Below are 17,844 nucleotides of genomic sequence, written 5' to 3'. Positions count from 1 at the left end.
AAGCTATCAAATAGTTAGAGGCAATAACAATACATTTCAATGTGAAAGTTCTGAACACAAAAAGATTGATGACCATATTTGTCGGTTCTTGTAACCGGACCGCCCAGAGTCAGATTTCTTGCTCCGGATAGCCCCAGAGTCGTTTCAAGTATTGTGGCATCAAAGCATCCATTACCAGGTACCGTCCTGAACCGGACGAGAATCTGTAAAATATCGTTTTTGGATGTTCCATAGGCGTCGGTGACTTCCTTCAAGCGCAACTGCTTACACTGGGGATAGGGCTTGATCAGTTCGTTGATTTTGGTCACTGCGAACCTGGCAGCCAGTTGGACCGACATTTTTTCAGTTGAAATAATGGTTAGTTCCCCGCAAAGGCAGTAGTGTTCCGGAATTCCGGCGATGCTGCAGGTTCTGACATCAGGGATCGGTAAAAAGAGACTGATCCCCCTTTGGGTCTCTGGCAGGTTTTTTGTTCGGTTTATGATACTTTCATCGGTGATTTGATCCAAGTGGAGTATGTCTTTGAGGGTCTCATGAAGGTCAAAGGTTGTTACCAAGCTTCGGGCATTTTTGTGAAGATTTTGCATGGCCAGGGGATACTTTTCCATCATCCATTCGGGATAAATCGCAATGAGGAGGGGCTGCGACATCTCGCGTTGGCCCAAAAATGTTTGCGCAAAGCCCTCAACTCTAAGGCCATGATCGCTCATAAACAGGATCAGAGTGTGCTCCATGATGCCTTGCTCTTGTATCTTCCGAAATATGTCCAGAAAGTCCTTGTCCACAAACTTGGCAAAGTTGAAATGGTCATGAATGCCCTGCATCTTCCACAAGAACGAGAAGAAGGGCCGTTGTCGCATGTGAGGCAAGAGCTTATAAATGAACTCATAGTACTGCTTCTCATAAAATCGACCTCCTGTGCATCTAAAATCCAATGTTGTTCGATATAAACAGTTTAGTTCTGACTCTCGCAATATATAGCGAAAGTAGTAGTCGGTGATTTGCTTTTTGAAACCACTCTTCAGATAAGTAAACAACGCGTACATATCGGTGTCCTCGGCGAAGGCGGTTGAGTATCCTGCAGCTTTGAAGTCGTCCCACAAAAAATGACAAGTGTCGTAGTTCTCAAAATTGTTGTAGCAAGCAGCCTCAAGGTCGTCGGTTGTATTGCCACTTAAGAGCGGCATCAGGTTGGGATAGGTATTCTTCCCGACACGATGGTAGCCCCAGAACTCTGTGTGGGGCAGGCGCTCCATGAAGTCGGCCACTTGATGGAAGAAGCGAAGGTAGTGCATGTGGGATATGGAGTCTACTCCCATGATCATGACTGACAGTTTAGATTCCAATTGAGCAGGTGTACTAGATTCCAACTCGGGTTCGGGAGGCGCCACAAAAAAGAGTACGTCGTGAAAAATGAGCCTGCCAAAGTCCACCCAGCACCAGATCCGTAGGTTCTGTTCCCCAGATCCAATATCAACGCGCTCGAAATGGTTCTTTAGTCTTAAAAACTTTAATGAGATATATATGTTGGCAAAATCGTCTTCCCGAATAAATTCACGATACATGCAATAAAGATGCCTCTGCTTTAAAACCAGGTTTCGAAAGTACCCTGAGTCTGGAATGGATCGTACTATGTAGTTTCTACCATCTATGGTCTCGGCCCTCATGAGCTGGAGTTTTGGACAGGAAAATGGGCCAAATGGTTCCATCATATAGGTCACAGCAGAGTCCACAAAGGGTTTCATGGAATGTATTTGACATCCCGATGTATTGACAAAAAAATCACCTTCATAGTTGATAACACTTTCGATCCTTTCTCCTGCTTGTGTCTCTTCCTCTCGGTTGGTTTTTAAATAAAAAAGGTAGCCAAGAAATAGGCAAATGGATATTTTCAGCCATCCTCTATATATGGGGTGTTCTCTATTGATAAACATCGGTTATTCCGCAGCCTGTCACGTCAGATTTCAGAAGGCCTACTAAACCAGTAGTGGGAATAGTAGGATTAGGACTAAAATACAGGACTTTTGAACTTTTTAATTTAAAAAAAAATACTATGTACAATTTATAGATTTAGATATCCTGGGAATCATAAAGAAAGCCAGTGCTTTTCAATAATTTCGTCTTAAACCCTTTAAAGACTCCCGCATTGCCTCCTTGTTGAGTCGGTGCATACACAGGAACTGTCCGTTAAAGAAGAGCACCGGGATGTCGTGCCGGAAGAGGCGCAGGTATCTCACGTTTTCCTTGCGATCGATGTAAACTTTCTCTAGTCGGTATTGGCCAGCGAAATTTTGTTCCAAGCTGTCAACTAACTCGTCGCACAATGGGCAAGGATCTCGGGTGTACAATGTTAGCAGAGGCCTGCCATCATCCTGGGGGATATTGGGTGCTCTGAAATATTAAGTTGGGATGAGTAAACACAAGTCACAGAAGCTAACTAGAAACTCACATTTTTTCAAGAGTCATGCCCAAGGAACGACCCTCTGGCGTTCCCAGAAAGACACAACCTATCTCACCTGTAGGCAGGGAGTGCACCAGGTGGGTTAAGAGATGGCTGGCCGTGATCTGTTTTGAATCATGCGTGCAAAGGCGGTTGGTGTATAAATCCCGGAGTAAGGTCTCCGAAAGGGACATCTTATCGTCAGTGACCAGGTTCCAACTATAAACTTCACTTGGCTTGATGGGTTCCCTGTCATGCAATCGGTATATTGCTAGCTCCGCTTCCTGCTCCACCGAGAACTCGCGAACCACTGCCAGGGGCTGAAGCTGCAGTCGCTGGGCGTTCTCCAGAGAGGTCCAGGCCAAAGCAGCGGCTCCTAGGGTCGTTGAAGTCTCCTGATTGTTCTTTAGCTTCCTTGGAGGTTGCTGGACCTCCATCATTTCATTGGCCAGCACCCCATGTTTTGGCTGCACAATCTGGCCTCGAATATCGCTCGTTATAATGCACTGGTCGCCTTGGCATTGCAAGCTCTCCAAGGTCATCTGCACCCCTCTTATGGAGCACACATCATCCTGCAGAGCAAGAACGTCGGTCTTGAGGCCCAGCTCTTTGGAAACAGCGTTTAGACGTGCCCCGCATTCAGCAACCGGCAGTTTGGAGGAGGAAGACACAATCACCTTCTTGAACTCAACACGAGGCACAGTGCTCCGCTTGACCAATTGGTCGACCACCATGCCGACCAAACGCTGCTCCTCGCTTCGGAAGGGAGCGCTCGGTGTCCTCACAGCAGCCGCAATGACCACCGGGTTTTTGTACACGGTAGCCGGCAGGGTGGGGAGCCATGGTGTAACAACTGCCAAATGCTGTGGAGACGGATATGGTTAGCGAATGTCTTCGTACATCGGATCAACGCACTGTCTTGGGATGCAAGGCCGCAAACTTCCAGACATCTTCACCTTCTTCGGGATTCCCCAAGTTACAATTTTAGTAACCTTTCATTATCTTTTGTGTGACAACAAAATGTGTTTTCTTGGTGATACCCAGTGCCCCCGATGAGCGGTGTATATCAGGCTTAATATTGATTATATGATAAAATTTATTTGTGGATTTTTAAACTTTATTAAAAAAAACCTTTCTTTTCTTTGATAAAAGACCCTTAAATAAACAAAACATAATGATAGACCATCACAGGGTATTAATTATTCGAATTATAATCTTTATAATCGTTCTAATCTTTCATTTTTCGATAGGCAGTCAGCCTGCTATCGAATATCCCTTGTATCAGCTGTTGGGCATCTGTGAAAACAATAACAGTAACGGAGAAAGTTAGTTTACCTTCGAAAATTTGTTAATTGCTTGTAATTACCCAACCGAACTCACTCAATCTTGTATCAACTGATTTACTACCAAAAATTGTACTAAAGAAAACTTCTCCGACTCGAAAGTTCAATGGAAGTGACCTTCAAAAAGGCCAGACTCATGAAAGATATAAACTCGGTGCAAGCCAATGGTGAGGAAAGCGAATCCGAATGTGAAAGCGAAAGTTATCCGGATAGCCACACATATGGTTGGTGGGCTTTGCCGGAACCTACGCTCCTTAACATTTTCGAGCGTCTGTCTGTAGTTGATCTGCTGCAGGCGAGCCTCTGTTGCCGCAGATGGAACGAGGTCGCCAACGATGACTTGCTGTGGCGACTGAAGTTTCAGGAGCGCTTTAGAGCCTCTCCGAGCATTCAGCTGAAGCCGGGGGCTCAGAGTTGGCGTCATGAGTACCAGCGATTGTCCACACACATACCCTTTGTGCTGACGCAGCGCTTGGAGCCAACGATGGAGACCAACCACGGACACACACATCAGGTGCTTCACGTGAGCTTCGCCCACAACGGAGAGATGTTCGCCACCTGCTCCAAAGATGGATATGTGATAGTAAGTGTACTTTGCTCCCTGATGGGAAGACTCATTTGAAGATTTCAATTAACAGGTGTGGAACTCGAATCATCCATGCACCGAGAGGTATGCGCATAATATGAAACAGTTCAGCTGGAAGTATTCCCAGTACTCCCAGTTCAACCAGAGCGACACCCTGTTACTTGTCTCCGGAGTGCATTTCGGGACGCCGCAATCTACTTCAGGGGAAATTGCGGTGTTCTACTTGGGAGCGACCGAGTCACACCTTAGATGTAGGGTTGTGAATCGTCCCTATGACATATTCGGCACCTGGTTTAGCGACCAGTATCTGATCTCCGGCGACCTGCATTGGCTGGCCCACTTGGTGAGTACTTCGGTTCTGTGGCTTAATAAGGCGAACCAAGAGATAGACTCGGAACACGTTCCGATAATGAGTCAAATGTACAAATTCTACAACCGCAATGCCAGTTCGGTCAGGGCTATTATGATAGCTAGGTGCCCATGGCTGGAAGAGAGCAACGATCCGTTAGCCGCAGCAGCGGAGGCTGCATCCAGTACTGCTGCTCCGCCACCCAAAAATGATCCGGGACCTAGCTCGTTGGCAAGTGGCAATCCACTGTCCCATGCAGCTAGCCTGCGTAGGACGAGAAGTGCTACACCCGAGGAGAGTAACCTGCCTGACATCAGCGAGCAACGTTCCAAGGAGCGAACTGGAGACGCCACCATCCATTATCTGGATGAGTACAGAAAGGCGGTGGCCCCAGCGAGCGAGGCCAACGAAGAGGAAGATGACGAGGAGTACGAATCGATGGACGTGCATGAGGAATATGACGAACTAGAGAGCAATATGCCCAAGTATCTCATATTCTCGACGGGCTCCAAGACCTTTACACCTCACCAGATCGGCTTTAAGCGCATTCGAAACGTTTACTTCCCAAAAAAACTAGATCCTGGTCCCTCGTTGAAGCAGAGGATAGCCGCCAAGAAGGCTGCAGAGCAGCAGCAACAGCAGACACCCCGCACCGATCCCGACTGGTGGGACTATGAGTCCGTCAAGGATCGGTTTGACCAAGTTGATAAGGTGATAGATCTCCACGGGCACATAATTGGCATGGCGCTGAGTCCAGATCACCGATACTTATATGTTAACACACGTCCATGGCCGCACGATTACGTTATTACCAATCCACTAGAACCACCGCCAATCGCACAAGAGATCGACATCCATGTAATAGACCTTATGACCCTAAAACGGGTGGGAAACATGCTACGGGCTCACAAGGCCTACACGCCCAGCACAGAGTGCTTCTTCATTTTTCTCGATGTCTGTGAAGAATATGTGGCCAGCGGGGCTGAGGACCATCATGCCTACTTGTGGGATCGCTACTACGGCATCAGCCTGGCAAAGTTTAAGCACTCGGATGTAGTTAATAGCGTAGCATTTAATCCTCGTGACTCCGAAATGCTTGTGACCACCAGTGATGACTACACTATTAAGGTAAGTTTTTAGTCTGAATTATAATATTTTATTGTTAATATTTTAATTTCTTCCACAGGTTTGGCGCTCTAGGGCCAAGGCAAAGGAGTACAACATCCCAGTGAACGTAAGCGAATCCTTTGAGCTCAAGCACAAGAACTGAGGTCTCCGAAACCTGCCACCCGGTTGTTCTCGCCTTAAATTATCGCAAGTTAGAATAACTGCCCGACGATATTATCTTTTTTTATGGTGTTTAGTGTTCAAAGATAGTTGGTTCGAATTTGTTAACGTTTTTAAATTATACATATTGAAAATTATGTTAGCCCTACACATTTCCTGCCTTTTCCAAATCGTTGCCTTGGTTGGGGGCTTGTGGCTTGGAGGGCGTGGGAACGGGCTCTGCAGGTGGAGCGATTTCTGCGGCCTGTGTCGACGTAGAAGGCACATCCGGCAGCAAACTCTGAGGAGTTGATCCGTCCCCGTGATCGTGGCTATGGTTGTGCTTGGCGTTCCTCTTCCGCTTCTCGGGATGGCCAAAACAGTGCTCGCAGTCTTCATCGTCCTCAGAAGAACTCTCGCCGAATGCCAGTGGCTTTCGGTATATGCAGCAGCCTAAAACGAAGGTTGGATGAATTACACATGGAAGTTTTTTAAGAAACTTAAAAAGTGGTCGTTACATTTGGACTTTTTGCGATTTAGGTGTTCGTTGTCAATGACTCCGTCGTGAAAAACCACCCGGCGTTCATCTCTAGGATGTTCCAGGCGCAGCTGTAGAGTGGGTGTGGTGCGGGTGCCATTAGTGGCATCAGTTTCATCTACTATTTCGGTGGTCGTCCCATTAGACGACTCAGTGGAAGGTTTTTGGGCCATTTTCAATAAAGTAAATAATAAGTAATGAGAAGTGTGAACGTATGGAATTATCTGACAGCTGATTTTTTTCTTTTGTTTTGGTTACAAATCAGTCTGGCAACGTTGGTATAAATTTTAATTTGAATTGAAAATCAATGAATTTTAAAGAAGACGGTTTACTACTAAGAATTTTACAATTTAATTTTAAAATATTTTTAAAAAGGTGTTAAATTTAACTCATTAAAATATACGTATAATTATAAATGCCAACAATAAAAGTATATAAAAAAAGCTCTTGATTTTCATAAATTTAAATAGGTATAAGCAATGAATTTGATTATCCTGCTTAAAATATTTGAAAGTATATTTTTAATATTGCAATTTTAATTTTTTAACGATTTTGTGCAATTAACATTCTTCTGAATAACCCTAATGAATTTCGATCCGGCAACGCCGTGCACAAACGTCACAATTTAGCTGTCAGCCAGTTGACTCGAAAATGGCAGCAATTGTGCGATTTAATTTGTTAGCTTCGCCGCAAATTGGTAAATAATAGAGTTATACACACCCCCTCTCAATATAAAGGCTTTTCCTCTTTACTGGTTCGCCCATTTGGGGCTGTGGCAAGGCCTCCAAATCGTCAAATCTCTAAATTCCTTGCTATCAAATTATGTAATTTTTGCGTAAAGCAAAACAAACGTTTGTTGGTTCACTGCGTATTTTATTGATTTCTCGTGTGTTTTGCAGTTGCGGCTTTGCCGGCGAGGCTAAACCTGCAGCGTCTACAGAGCACTCAGGCTCCACCACCAGGAACTCCTCCGCCGCAGACGAAGACCAAGTTTGGTCCCCTGGCCGATGAGGACCGTATCTTCACCAACCTGTATGGTCGCCACGACTGGAGGCTAAAGGGAGCCCAGAAGCGCGGCGACTGGTACAAGACAAAAGAGATTGTGCTGAAGGGCCCTGACTGGATTATCAATGAGATCAAGACGTCGGGTCTCCGCGGACGTGGAGGAGCTGGCTTTCCCAGTGGAATGAAGTGGTCGTTCATGAACAAGCCCGGCGATGGTCGCCCCAAGTACTTGGTGGTCAACGCCGATGAAGGTAAGTAAGATGGCTCGTTCACAAAGCAGATTAATCTACTTCTCATTCTATTACAGGTGAGCCTGGCACCTGCAAGGATCGCGAGATTATGCGACATGATCCTCACAAGCTGGTTGAAGGCTGTCTGATTGCCGGTCGTGCCATGGGAGCCCAGGCCGCCTACATTTACATTCGCGGCGAGTTCTACAACGAAGCTTCCAACATGCAGTTGGCCATCGCCGAAGCCTACCAGGCTGGTTTGATTGGCAAAAACGCCTGTGGAACTGGATACGACTTCGACGTTTTCATGCACCGTGGAGCTGGCGCTTACATTTGCGGCGAGGAGACTGCTCTAATCGAGTCCCTGGAGGGTAAGCAGGGAAAGCCCCGCTTGAAGCCGCCATTCCCCGCTGATGTGGGCGTTTTCGGTTGCCCCACCACAGTGACCAATGTCGAGACAGTAGCTGTAGCTCCTAGTATTTGCCGTCGCGGTGGTGCTTGGTTCGCCAGCTTTGGCCGCACCCGTAACTCTGGAACCAAGCTTTTCAACATTTCCGGCCATGTGAACAGGCCGTGCACTGTGGAGGAGGAAATGTCCATTCCGCTTAAGGAGCTCATCGAGCGCCACTGCGGAGGCGTTACTGGAGGCTGGGACAACCTTCTGGGTGTTATTCCTGGTGGCTCCTCCACCCCCATCATACCTAAGAACGTGTGCGATGATGTGATCATGGACTTTGACGGCTTAATTGCTGCGCAAACCTCCCTGGGAACTGCTGCTATCATTGTCATGGATAAGTCGACGGACGTGATCAAGGCTATCGCGAGGCTCATTTCGTTCTACAAGCACGAGAGTTGTGGCCAGTGCACTCCTTGTCGCGAGGGTATTGGCTGGATGAACAAAATCATGACTCGGTAAGGTCGAACCTCCTGTATCCTGTATATTTCCATCATTTGAATCATTTGTCTTGGGTTGCAGATTTGTCAAGGGTGATGCTCAACCCGCTGAGATCGATATGCTGTGGGAGATCTCCAAGCAAATTGAGGGACACACTATCTGCGCTTTAGGTGACGGTGCTGCATGGCCAGTTCAGGGCCTCATCCGTCACTTCCGACCTGAGGTCGAGAAACGCATGCAACAATATGCGCAGCAGGCGAACCGGGCCTCCAACTAAGATACAAATGTTATAGCTAATTTTATTGATTTCTTCTACCCGAGCGCTGCTAGCAGCAAATAAAGTGTAATGTTCTCCAAACATAGATATTTTAAATGTTACTTTTAATCGGTGGAATTTATAAGTATCAGGAGTGCCCTTTAATTTAATTTCAAGGTTTTAATGTGATTGATGACAGCCTGTATATCCTCGGAATCTGGTGACTGGTAGCTTGGTGGAAAACTGCAAAGACTCAATGGGCCACCTATTTGCTTTTCAATTCCTGGTAACTCCTTGCAACGCGCCGGTAAAAATTGGTATCTGTTATAAAAATAAACTATAAGGATAAGTTTTATTTAAATTTAAGAATCAACCTACTCTTTAGCTTCGCCCATCGAGGCTACACAGAGAAATGCCATCAGAAAAAGTATCACTGTTTTAAAAAGCATTTCAAAATTAGCTCAGAAGTCCGATCCGGTGTCTATAACGTCCAATATTCGACTGCTTCGATGCTACAAAGTTATTAGTTAAGAATACTTCTCAGATTGGCCACATTTGGATGATAATTTTAAGCAAAACCTGGAATTTTTTCTCATTTAAATAGCATTTTACGAGTAAGTCTTAATGAATTATTAATGCACCTCGGTTTGGCTAAAACTTTTTAATAGAAAATGCCAATTCCATCCAGAATGCCGCCATGATAAAGCAATTTTAATTCTTAATTATTACTCGACGATTATTATTCATAATTATGAGGTGTGCTACGTGTCACTGATGATTCAATGATTTTGTAACAAAACCTTCAGCTATAAAAAAAAATTATATAAAATAGTTTCAAAACCTCCTAATTATATCCATAAATATAAATTCAAAATGCAATTTTTGTAGTAAAACAATGACTATTGGTATGCAGTTTATTTATAGGTTGTCTTTTTTTCGATGAAATTTTAGTTAAAGTACAAAATAATATTTATTTAGATTTAAAGATTAAACAATTTCAGATGGTTTTAATGAAACAAAAATCTATATAAAATAGTAGTTAACCACTAGGTGGATGAGTTATTCAGACAGATTTAAAATAAAATAAAAAAAGTCGAAATTCCTAGAAGAGTTCCCAGATAGACAATGAAACCCGCTCCTGAGTCTGATCTTCTGGATCTGAAACACTAATGTATTCCTTTGAATAACACTACACAGGAGGTTCAGTTTACTGAACAATATTAAAAATGACTAGAAAAGTGTATAAAGAATTAAGTTTCGTATAAATACGTTTACAATACTATGTTTGTTTTTGTTTTTTTAAACCATTTCCACACATATTATTTTTTTTTTGTTAATTTTTTTTTTGTTTGTTTTATATGTATATGTAGTTGTATGTATAAATTTAGTATATATGCTTGTTTTTTATTAGGTATGTATTCGAGTTTAGGTTTTTTAGTTGGTTAAAAGTTTTAGATTTTGTTTAGTTTGATTCGTTTTGGTTTCGATTTTGGTTTTGACTTGGCTTAAAGCGTTTACTTATTGCTTATCTATGAGAAGGAACATAGTACAATATTTCAGCTTAAAAGACTAAACAACATTTCGAAGAAGTCACTAGTAGAGTTCTCTATTTACTTATGTATTTTCTTTTTTTTTTAAATATTTTTTTTGTTCTTGTTTTTTATTTTATTTTTTCGTTAACGTTTTTGCTCATCTTAGGCAGGAGTTGCATAGCTTCAGGGGCACAATATTTTTTTAGCGTTTCAGTTTAAAAAGGCTTCAACTATAACACACTGCTATGAAAATGATTCGCGAACTATAGTAGTTGCTTAGAGCTTTTGAAAAACATCATCTACATAGATAGGGGGTTTGGAGGCATTTTGGGGATTCGAGGGGGACTTCAGGAGGGCGTAAGTAAAAAATATATATATATATATTATATGCTTTTATGTGTCTATACAATATGTATATCAAGTTTAGTTTAGTATCACAACTAGTAGAGATAATGCGAAGAGGCCTGAGCTCTATACTGTTTCGGTGTCAGCTTGATCAGCTTGGGGTTGAACGCCCCAAGGGCCGCCTCGTTGGTGGATGACGGTGGCGGCGGGGCTGTGTGCGTCCGGAAGCGCGACCTTAGAAAATTTTGCATGGAGCGCAGCCGGATGATGGGGGCGCAGGGCGATTGTCGAAGCGAGTTGTGGTTTAGCGCCCAGTATATCACCGGACTAATGGCCGAATAAAAGTAGCCTGCAAGTGCATCCCAAGGGCTATAGTAACAGTAGGATTACCTCCTAAAAAGATGGACTCACCAAGCAGAAGGCTGAAGTAGACAGAGGTCTGGCTGCAGTGCTGTTTGTAGCCGAAATTCGTGTAGAAGATACAGAAGACATGCGGCGCCCAGCAGGCAATGAAGATTACGGCGGATGCGATTAACATATTGGCCAGATGCCGGCGGGATCGCAGCGTCGAGGTCTGGGGCAGCGGGATTCCCGGCGTGGCAGGACCCCTCCCCGAGCGATGGATGCGCTGGCGCTGCGAGTGGGCCCGAATCTCCCTCATGGCCCTGGAGATATCAAAAGGTCAAAGTTTAAAATGAGAAACAAACGAAGAAACTATTCCTAGAAGTACCTGGGTGATATGGGATTGCTGGAGCGATAGGAACCCGGTTCAAGAGCCATTCCCGGCATGCGAGGCTGGAGGGCATGCAGTTGGATGTCACCAGGACTCACGGCCATGGAATCCCCTCCAGTACCCCCGCCGTTACCATTACCGTTCGACGTTCCGTCCGCCGTGGTGGCGCCTCCGCAAGCCTCCTGCTGAGCATTGGGGCAGCCAGTTACGATTACCATATGCGTCTGGCGGCGCAGGATGGGGATGGGCAGCGGCAGCTCGCCGTGGGCCGCCCGAGCCGTCAGCGACAGGGCGCAGAGCTTGCGGCGCACCCCACAGTGGTTGAGTAACACTCCCAATCCCGGAAGCACGAAGACAGCGATCGTATGGAAGATGATGAACATGAACATGGAGTTGGCACTCAAGTCGGAGGTGCAACTGATGCTGACCGGATTCGGAGTGGTGTTGGCTCCCCGGCTGCCACCCTTGACCGTCACCGACTTGGCGATTATCTTGTAGGCGAACAAAAACGGTGTACTAATGGTGGCCGACGCCAGCCAGGACAGGAGGGCCAAGGATACGTGGAGGTAGCGTCGCTGACGCAGTTGCGCCAGGCGGGGATGCTTAACGGTGGCGTAGCGGTCCAGGGAAAGCATGAAAAACGAAATGGTACTGGCCGCTACAGGCATTACCTGGAAAGGGATTTAGTTGAGAGAAACCTTAGTCCAGGATATGGGTCACAGGACCTACCTGAATATAGTGTATAAGTTTACAAAGCACCAGTGGCAGCGATCGCGTCCTGCGGTTCATTGCAAGATTAAGGAGAGTGACGGGAGCAGAGATACCCGTGACCAGAAGATCGGCTATGCAGACGGCCAGCAGTAGAGGATTCCGCAGACGAACCGACGAGGCCGAGCACAGGGTGAGGACCAGCGTGGAGTTGCCGACGACGCCGCCAAAGACCACCAGGCCATAGCTAATCGCGAGGAGAAGCAGCGTCAGCGAGGAGATGGCGTGATCGGGGTCACCATTGGCTGCATCCAGATCGTAGGGATTGCCTATACTAAAGTTGCCGTAGTCGAGGTCGGCCGGAGAGCCATCGTGGTCCGTGGAGAGCTGGTTATAATCGAGCGTTGAGTAGTGAAGCTCCGCGGAGTCGAGGTCATGACTGGTGTCCAAGTGTTGGCGCCGGTAAGAGTTCTCCCACCATTGCTGCAGATTAATGCTGCTCATTCTTTCGTCACTGATTCCGGACTAATGGCCTGCCGTGGTCTGGTCCGTGCTTTGTGTTCGGTGTGGCGGGATTCGCTGGCGATGCGTTTGTTTGGTCGCCTCATTTCATACTAAAGGTGCTGCCATGTGGCGCCTAATGAAAAGGTAAAATGGTAACAAAATGCCATCATCGTCATCAGTTTGCTATTCTCCGGCAGAGCCAGAGACCTTATCTCCTGCCCCCCCAGACACTGTTTGCCAAATTTGTACCACCCAGCACACACTGGCAATCGCACTCACATTCGTCCTCCCACGGAAGTGGGCATCTCGTCCTCTAAACATGCTCCTCTTCACCTCGACCGCTGACACTGACACTTATGCAATAAGAGCACGAGACCGAATGGGAACAAGGCCCACTTAGAGATTAGTGCTTCGCTTCCTTCCGCATTCCGCCATAGGATGTCACATCCTCCCACAACCTCTACCTCTTTGGTGCCCCTTATTTTCTGTCGCCGGATTCCAAATGAATGGCAACGTAGCCTTGCACTTTTCGCCCTCGACAAACTACCGCCGGGTGAGCTTTTGGGTCTCCATGTGACCATCCTCTATGGGTCCTACCTCTAAAAGGTGATTTTCTGAACTTCAATAGGACATACTACGAGGGAACTATCTTTAATTTGGAAAAAAGGGCTTAGATGGATCCATAGTCCTTTCAGGAAGGCAAACGATATATTTTTAATGATGTTCTAAGACCTTTTTTTTAGCTTTTAGAAATATCTATGGTATTCAGATGTTTATGAGTTTATTTTAAAATATTTCCCTTAAAAATTGTCCTACTTTTAAGATGGTTAAGACCCCTATACAGGTCGGGTGACCCAAAAAAAAGGATATATGAAAGGATAGTTTTATTCAGCCCACAACATTTCACTATATTTTCGGTGGATTTGACCTTGTGGGGATAATGAGTCACCCTGCTTCAAAAATCCTTTCTGATGCATCTACGTATGAGCAATGGCACCTCCCCCTCCCAATCCCTTAGTTTGCCTTTTGTTTGGGTCTGAGCAGCGGATGCTGGTATGGGTAGGGGGAGGCATCCGATGGATATCGGGAGATGGAGAGCCTGTCGCTGGCATCAGCGGCTTGCGTCAGCCTTTACGATGCTGTGTATCAGTTTTATTTTGCGAATGAATGCAGGAGCCGAGGCGGGACGGGGCAGGGGCAGGGACAGAGGCAGGGTCAGGGATACAAGAGGCTGCCGACTCCCAGCCGCCATTGTCCTGCGCAGTGCCTGTGTGTGGGTGGGTGGGTTGGTTGTGCGATGTCAACGCTTTTGCCTTTTGCTGTGGTTTCTCCTCTGCTCATTGCGGCTGATGATGTGACAGACGTTTGCTTAATTTGCGTTAATTTAATCGTGGCCGACACAGTGTGCTACCCCCACATGTGTTTGGATGAGCCAGAGTCTTCTATGCAAGGATGGGTGGTTGTTGGGGGCCCAAGCTGCTCCTGTCACTTTGCCAGCTAGTCCTTGGTCTTGCGAGCCGCCACAGCCAAAGAAAGGAAGCCCAGACTATTTTTGTTTTCATTAATGCATCCCCCCCCTCAGACTAAACAGGTGCCTCGGCATGTGTGTGTACAATGTGCGTACTTTTTCTTATTTGCTTACAATGCCAATAACCTGTTGAACTGCCTTGCGGAATTCTCATTATTTTGATGTTTCGTGGTAATAAAATAGGAAGTGAGGTTGTATTTTCTTAAGGATTGTTCTGACAATCCTTTCTTGAGATTATTTTAGCAAAATTGTAGCAGATTAGCTTGGAAATGGTATGTTAGTTTTTACTTTAGTGTTTTTTTAGGATGAAAGCGCACTGTAAAGGTGTTAAAAATATCTTATTTTTATAGATTTTCTTTTTTTTTTTAGATTTTATTGATCTTTAAACTCTATTTATTGGTATAAGATATATGAAAGTTCTCCTAAACTTGAAAAAATGGAACAGATACTAACATTTTGTCTTTCATTATTTTAAATGATAAGGTGCCCTAAAAAATAACATAATAATAATCCCATAGTTATTACTATCCATATATCCAAAAATTATCCATTAATGTAAGTTATTCTATATCTTAGAGAAGTGTTAGCTATAAATACTATTCCCTAATGTTTTATTAATTATTAAAATATTCCTCGAAAACCTTTAACTTTTAATATTTCTCCCTAAATAGCTTAATCTTCCAGATAAATCCCCCAAAAACCATCATTATCCTGTTAGTCCTTTTAGCTCCTTTTAGCCCAAATCCAAATCATCCATGACAAAATTTGATTGTATTGAAAATATAATTGAAAATAAAGTGTGTATGTATTAATTTGCGTCATTCAAACGTCAGCAACAAGCACAAAAGGTGACAAAAGCCAAGCTAAGAGATGGAAGAGAGGCGCCCCAAGAACCCCAACCGTGGCGGCCAATGAGCTAAAACGAGAAAAAGAGCGAGAGATGTGCCTCATGCCCCGGGCCATGCTACACGCTATAAGTATGAAAAGTGTCCGCCACAGGTGAGTTAATAAGGTTGATAGATCTACAACCAGAAACTGAAATGAAAAGTACTATCCTAGTTATATTCTTCACAAGATTCTGGTACTTTCGCATGTGACTTTCCTTTAACTTTAGCTCGCCCGTTTGCTTTTTGTCTGTCTTTATTGATTTTGGCAGCTTTTATACTCATATTATGAGCAGTAACTGGAGGGGGAGGAGGGGGAGGACTGGCCAGGTCCAGACTTCTTGTCCGTTGGCTTCTTCGTGACTGCCACAATGGCAGGCAAACATGCTTTGTATTTGGCAGATGGGCGCGCTAAAAAGAATTAATTATTTTTTTTATATTTATGGCCTCTTTTTTCCGACTAATTCAAAGCCAAAAGAATGGATTTTATGAAGGGCCCTCTCATTAATTCATTTCAGCCAACTAACTATTATGTGGGCGGGAAAATGGGTAGGTATGCGTACTATATAAACCTAAATCCCCCAAAAAAAAAAACCTGAAAATGGCTCATCACATGGCCGTGTTAAAAAACGACACCATAATTACAAACCATAAAAATGCGTGGCATGACAAAGGCAAAAAAATAATGTTGCATACCAATTAGTGCGGCATCAAACACACACACACACACACATACTGACAGCAAGGAGCTACACCATGTCGTATACGTAATAACCTACCGTGTAGTCAGTCGACTATAGATTTTGTTGGTGGCTCTGATTCTGGGATTCTGTTTCAGATGCTATTTTGTTGTTGTTGTGATTGGCTGCTTCTGTTGCTTGTTTTTTTTTGTAAAGGCACTGTAATTTACAGTTAGATTCTATTTGTTTTGCTGCGCCCGCCGATTGGATTTTTTCTTCTCAAATTTATTAAATACACTTTTAGCAAATATGATACGTGATTCAGGTGTTTTGTGCTTTGTAAAATTTCATTAAAAAACTCGGTAAGTCGCCATCTTCGAAATATTCTGTTGATATTGTTACTTTGTGCGCCCGTTTTGGGGTAAGTGTGGGTGTGTGTGTGTGTGTGTGTGTGGGTGTCGGTGTCGGGGGGTGGGGGGAGAGCGAAAAAAAGGTAAAACGAAACTCAAAGCGCGGCGTGCAGAAACGGTTCCTCAGCGGCGCACATTGCTCGACAGAACCGGATTTCCGTGTATTAGATGCTTCTTCGTTGAGCGCGCGTTTGAAAATAACAGCAAGAACCGATGTCCTTTTTGACCAACTCTATGGCTCTATGGGTCTCTGTTTTTTTTTCAAGTGTTTTAATGGTTCGTGCCTGAGTTTCGTCCTTCGGTTCGCTCTCAACATACTCGTCCTGTCGATGAGGTTTCAGTTGTGCCCGAACGTGAGGTGGCTATAGGATCTCCTATTTCCCTCTCATTCGACAGGACATGTTGCGTATAATCACTAACCATACAGCATATAGACAACCCATTTCATACAACGAAAATGGACGCAAAAATTTCTTGCGACAGGCCCCAGCAGGCCCCAGAGCGGATTTCTTACGCTCTCATACGCTCATGGTTCGTTCATCTTACGCTCATTCTCTCATTAAATGTTTTCTGTTTCTCAGTCTCTAAACGGAGCGCGATGAAGAAGGTTGGCCTGCGCTTGGTTGATCTTCGTATGTATGCGTGTCACACATTCACATACATGGGTGTATGTGTGCGTGCGATTTCGTTTCGAAGCCAGCGCACAAAATTTTGATTTTTCTTACTTTTCAGGCTTGCTACCCTAACAAAATTCGGGTATTCGTTATTTGATGAAATGACGAAAGAAATTATATTATTTTTTATATTCTATTTTTTATTATTTCAGCATACATTTTTAATTTATTTAGGAATAAGATTGAGTGTTAGTAGTAAAATGTTTTCTGTATATATATTTTTACGAATCATTAAAAATCAATATACTGAGAATATGTCAGAGTATATTTCGGTCGGAGTCACTTAAACAAATTCGAGCGGCGACTTTTTAAAGTTCCAAAATATATAAGGAAATTATTAAATTAACGACAATAATTTAATTAAATCTCACAATAACCCAAAATAATAACAAGTGCCTGAAAAATTGTAAACAAAAAAGGTAAACAAGTCCATGAGCTGTTTTCGGTTCTTCACCCTCCCCTAAAAATCATTCCATCGTTAGAGTAGGCATGCACAAGCCTCTTGCAAAACAACAAAAACTTAAAAGCAATCGGCGTTTTAAGTGACTCCGACTGAAATATACTCTGACACTTTCTCAGTATATTGATTTTAATGATTCGTAAAAATATATATACAGAAAATATTTTACTACTAACACTTAATCTTATTCGTAAATAAATTAAAAATGTATGCTGAAATAATAAAAAATAGAATATAAAAAATAATATAATTTCTTTCGTCATTTCATCAAATAACGAATACCCGAATTTTGTTAGGGTAGCAAGCCTGAAAAGTAAGAAAAATCAAAATTTTGTGCGCTGGCTTCGAAACGAAATCGCACGAACACATACACCCATGTATGTGAATGTGTGACACGCATACATACGAAGATCAACCAAGCGCAGGCCAACCTTCTTCATCGCGCTCCGTTTAGAGACTGAGAAACAGAAAACATTTA

General features: G+C 44.1%; 7 protein-coding genes across 7 annotated transcripts; 2 read left to right on the top strand and 5 right to left on the bottom strand.

Annotated features, from left to right (window-relative positions):
- Positions 1-10: 10 nt before the first annotated feature.
- Positions 11-2,034, bottom strand: LOC108125535 (uncharacterized). The gene has a single exon (XM_017241757.3). It carries the CDS (start codon positions 1,932-1,934, stop codon positions 15-17), a length of 1,920 nt encoding a protein of 639 aa, XP_017097246.3. The 5' UTR covers positions 1,935-2,034; the 3' UTR covers positions 11-14.
- Positions 2,035-2,050: 16 nt separating this feature from the next.
- LOC108125536 (uncharacterized) lies at positions 2,051-3,570 on the bottom strand. Its single transcript, XM_070277082.1, has 3 exons — positions 3,356-3,570; positions 2,450-3,303; positions 2,051-2,391 (listed from the first exon to the last, which is right to left on the bottom strand). The coding sequence occupies exons 2-3, from the start codon at positions 3,172-3,174 to the stop codon at positions 2,109-2,111; spliced, it is 1,008 nt and encodes a 335-aa protein (XP_070133183.1). The 5' UTR covers positions 3,175-3,303; positions 3,356-3,570; the 3' UTR covers positions 2,051-2,108.
- A 156-nt stretch (positions 3,571-3,726) lies between these two features.
- Positions 3,727-6,157, top strand: Fbw5 (F-box and WD repeat domain containing 5). The gene is made up of 3 exons (XM_017241733.3): positions 3,727-4,366; positions 4,422-5,846; positions 5,905-6,157. Exons 1-3 carry the CDS (start codon positions 3,890-3,892, stop codon positions 5,986-5,988), a joined length of 1,986 nt encoding a protein of 661 aa, XP_017097222.2. The 5' UTR covers positions 3,727-3,889; the 3' UTR covers positions 5,989-6,157.
- Positions 6,060-6,782, bottom strand: LOC108125514 (E3 ubiquitin-protein ligase PPP1R11). Its single transcript, XM_017241734.3, has 2 exons — positions 6,503-6,782; positions 6,060-6,437 (listed from the first exon to the last, which is right to left on the bottom strand). The coding sequence occupies exons 1-2, from the start codon at positions 6,693-6,695 to the stop codon at positions 6,151-6,153; spliced, it is 480 nt and encodes a 159-aa protein (XP_017097223.2). The 5' UTR covers positions 6,696-6,782; the 3' UTR covers positions 6,060-6,150.
- A 313-nt stretch (positions 6,783-7,095) lies between these two features.
- ND-51 (NADH dehydrogenase (ubiquinone) 51 kDa subunit) lies at positions 7,096-9,008 on the top strand. The gene is made up of 4 exons (XM_017241731.3): positions 7,096-7,219; positions 7,422-7,778; positions 7,835-8,669; positions 8,734-9,008. Exons 1-4 carry the CDS (start codon positions 7,174-7,176, stop codon positions 8,927-8,929), a joined length of 1,434 nt encoding a protein of 477 aa, XP_017097220.1. The 5' UTR covers positions 7,096-7,173; the 3' UTR covers positions 8,930-9,008.
- A 4-nt stretch (positions 9,009-9,012) lies between these two features.
- LOC108125512 (uncharacterized) lies at positions 9,013-9,496 on the bottom strand. The gene is made up of 2 exons (XM_017241732.3): positions 9,287-9,496; positions 9,013-9,229 (listed from the first exon to the last, which is right to left on the bottom strand). Exons 1-2 carry the CDS (start codon positions 9,355-9,357, stop codon positions 9,070-9,072), a joined length of 231 nt encoding a protein of 76 aa, XP_017097221.2. The 5' UTR covers positions 9,358-9,496; the 3' UTR covers positions 9,013-9,069.
- Positions 9,497-10,754: 1,258 nt separating this feature from the next.
- LOC108125505 (cholecystokinin receptor type A) lies at positions 10,755-16,091 on the bottom strand. Its single transcript, XM_017241723.3, has 5 exons — positions 15,922-16,091; positions 12,248-12,863; positions 11,516-12,189; positions 11,197-11,450; positions 10,755-11,134 (listed from the first exon to the last, which is right to left on the bottom strand). Exons 2-5 carry the CDS (start codon positions 12,728-12,730, stop codon positions 10,881-10,883), a joined length of 1,665 nt encoding a protein of 554 aa, XP_017097212.2. The 5' UTR covers positions 12,731-12,863; positions 15,922-16,091; the 3' UTR covers positions 10,755-10,880.
- Positions 16,092-17,844: the final 1,753 nt, after the last annotated feature.

This window comes from Drosophila bipectinata, chromosome 2L (genome assembly GCF_030179905.1).
Source record: "Drosophila bipectinata strain 14024-0381.07 chromosome 2L, DbipHiC1v2, whole genome shotgun sequence".
In the NCBI taxonomy this organism is placed as follows: Eukaryota; Metazoa; Arthropoda; class Insecta; order Diptera; family Drosophilidae; genus Drosophila; species Drosophila bipectinata.
The sequence above is the reverse complement of the archived record's forward strand: the minus strand, read 5'-3'. Positions and strand labels throughout refer to the sequence as shown.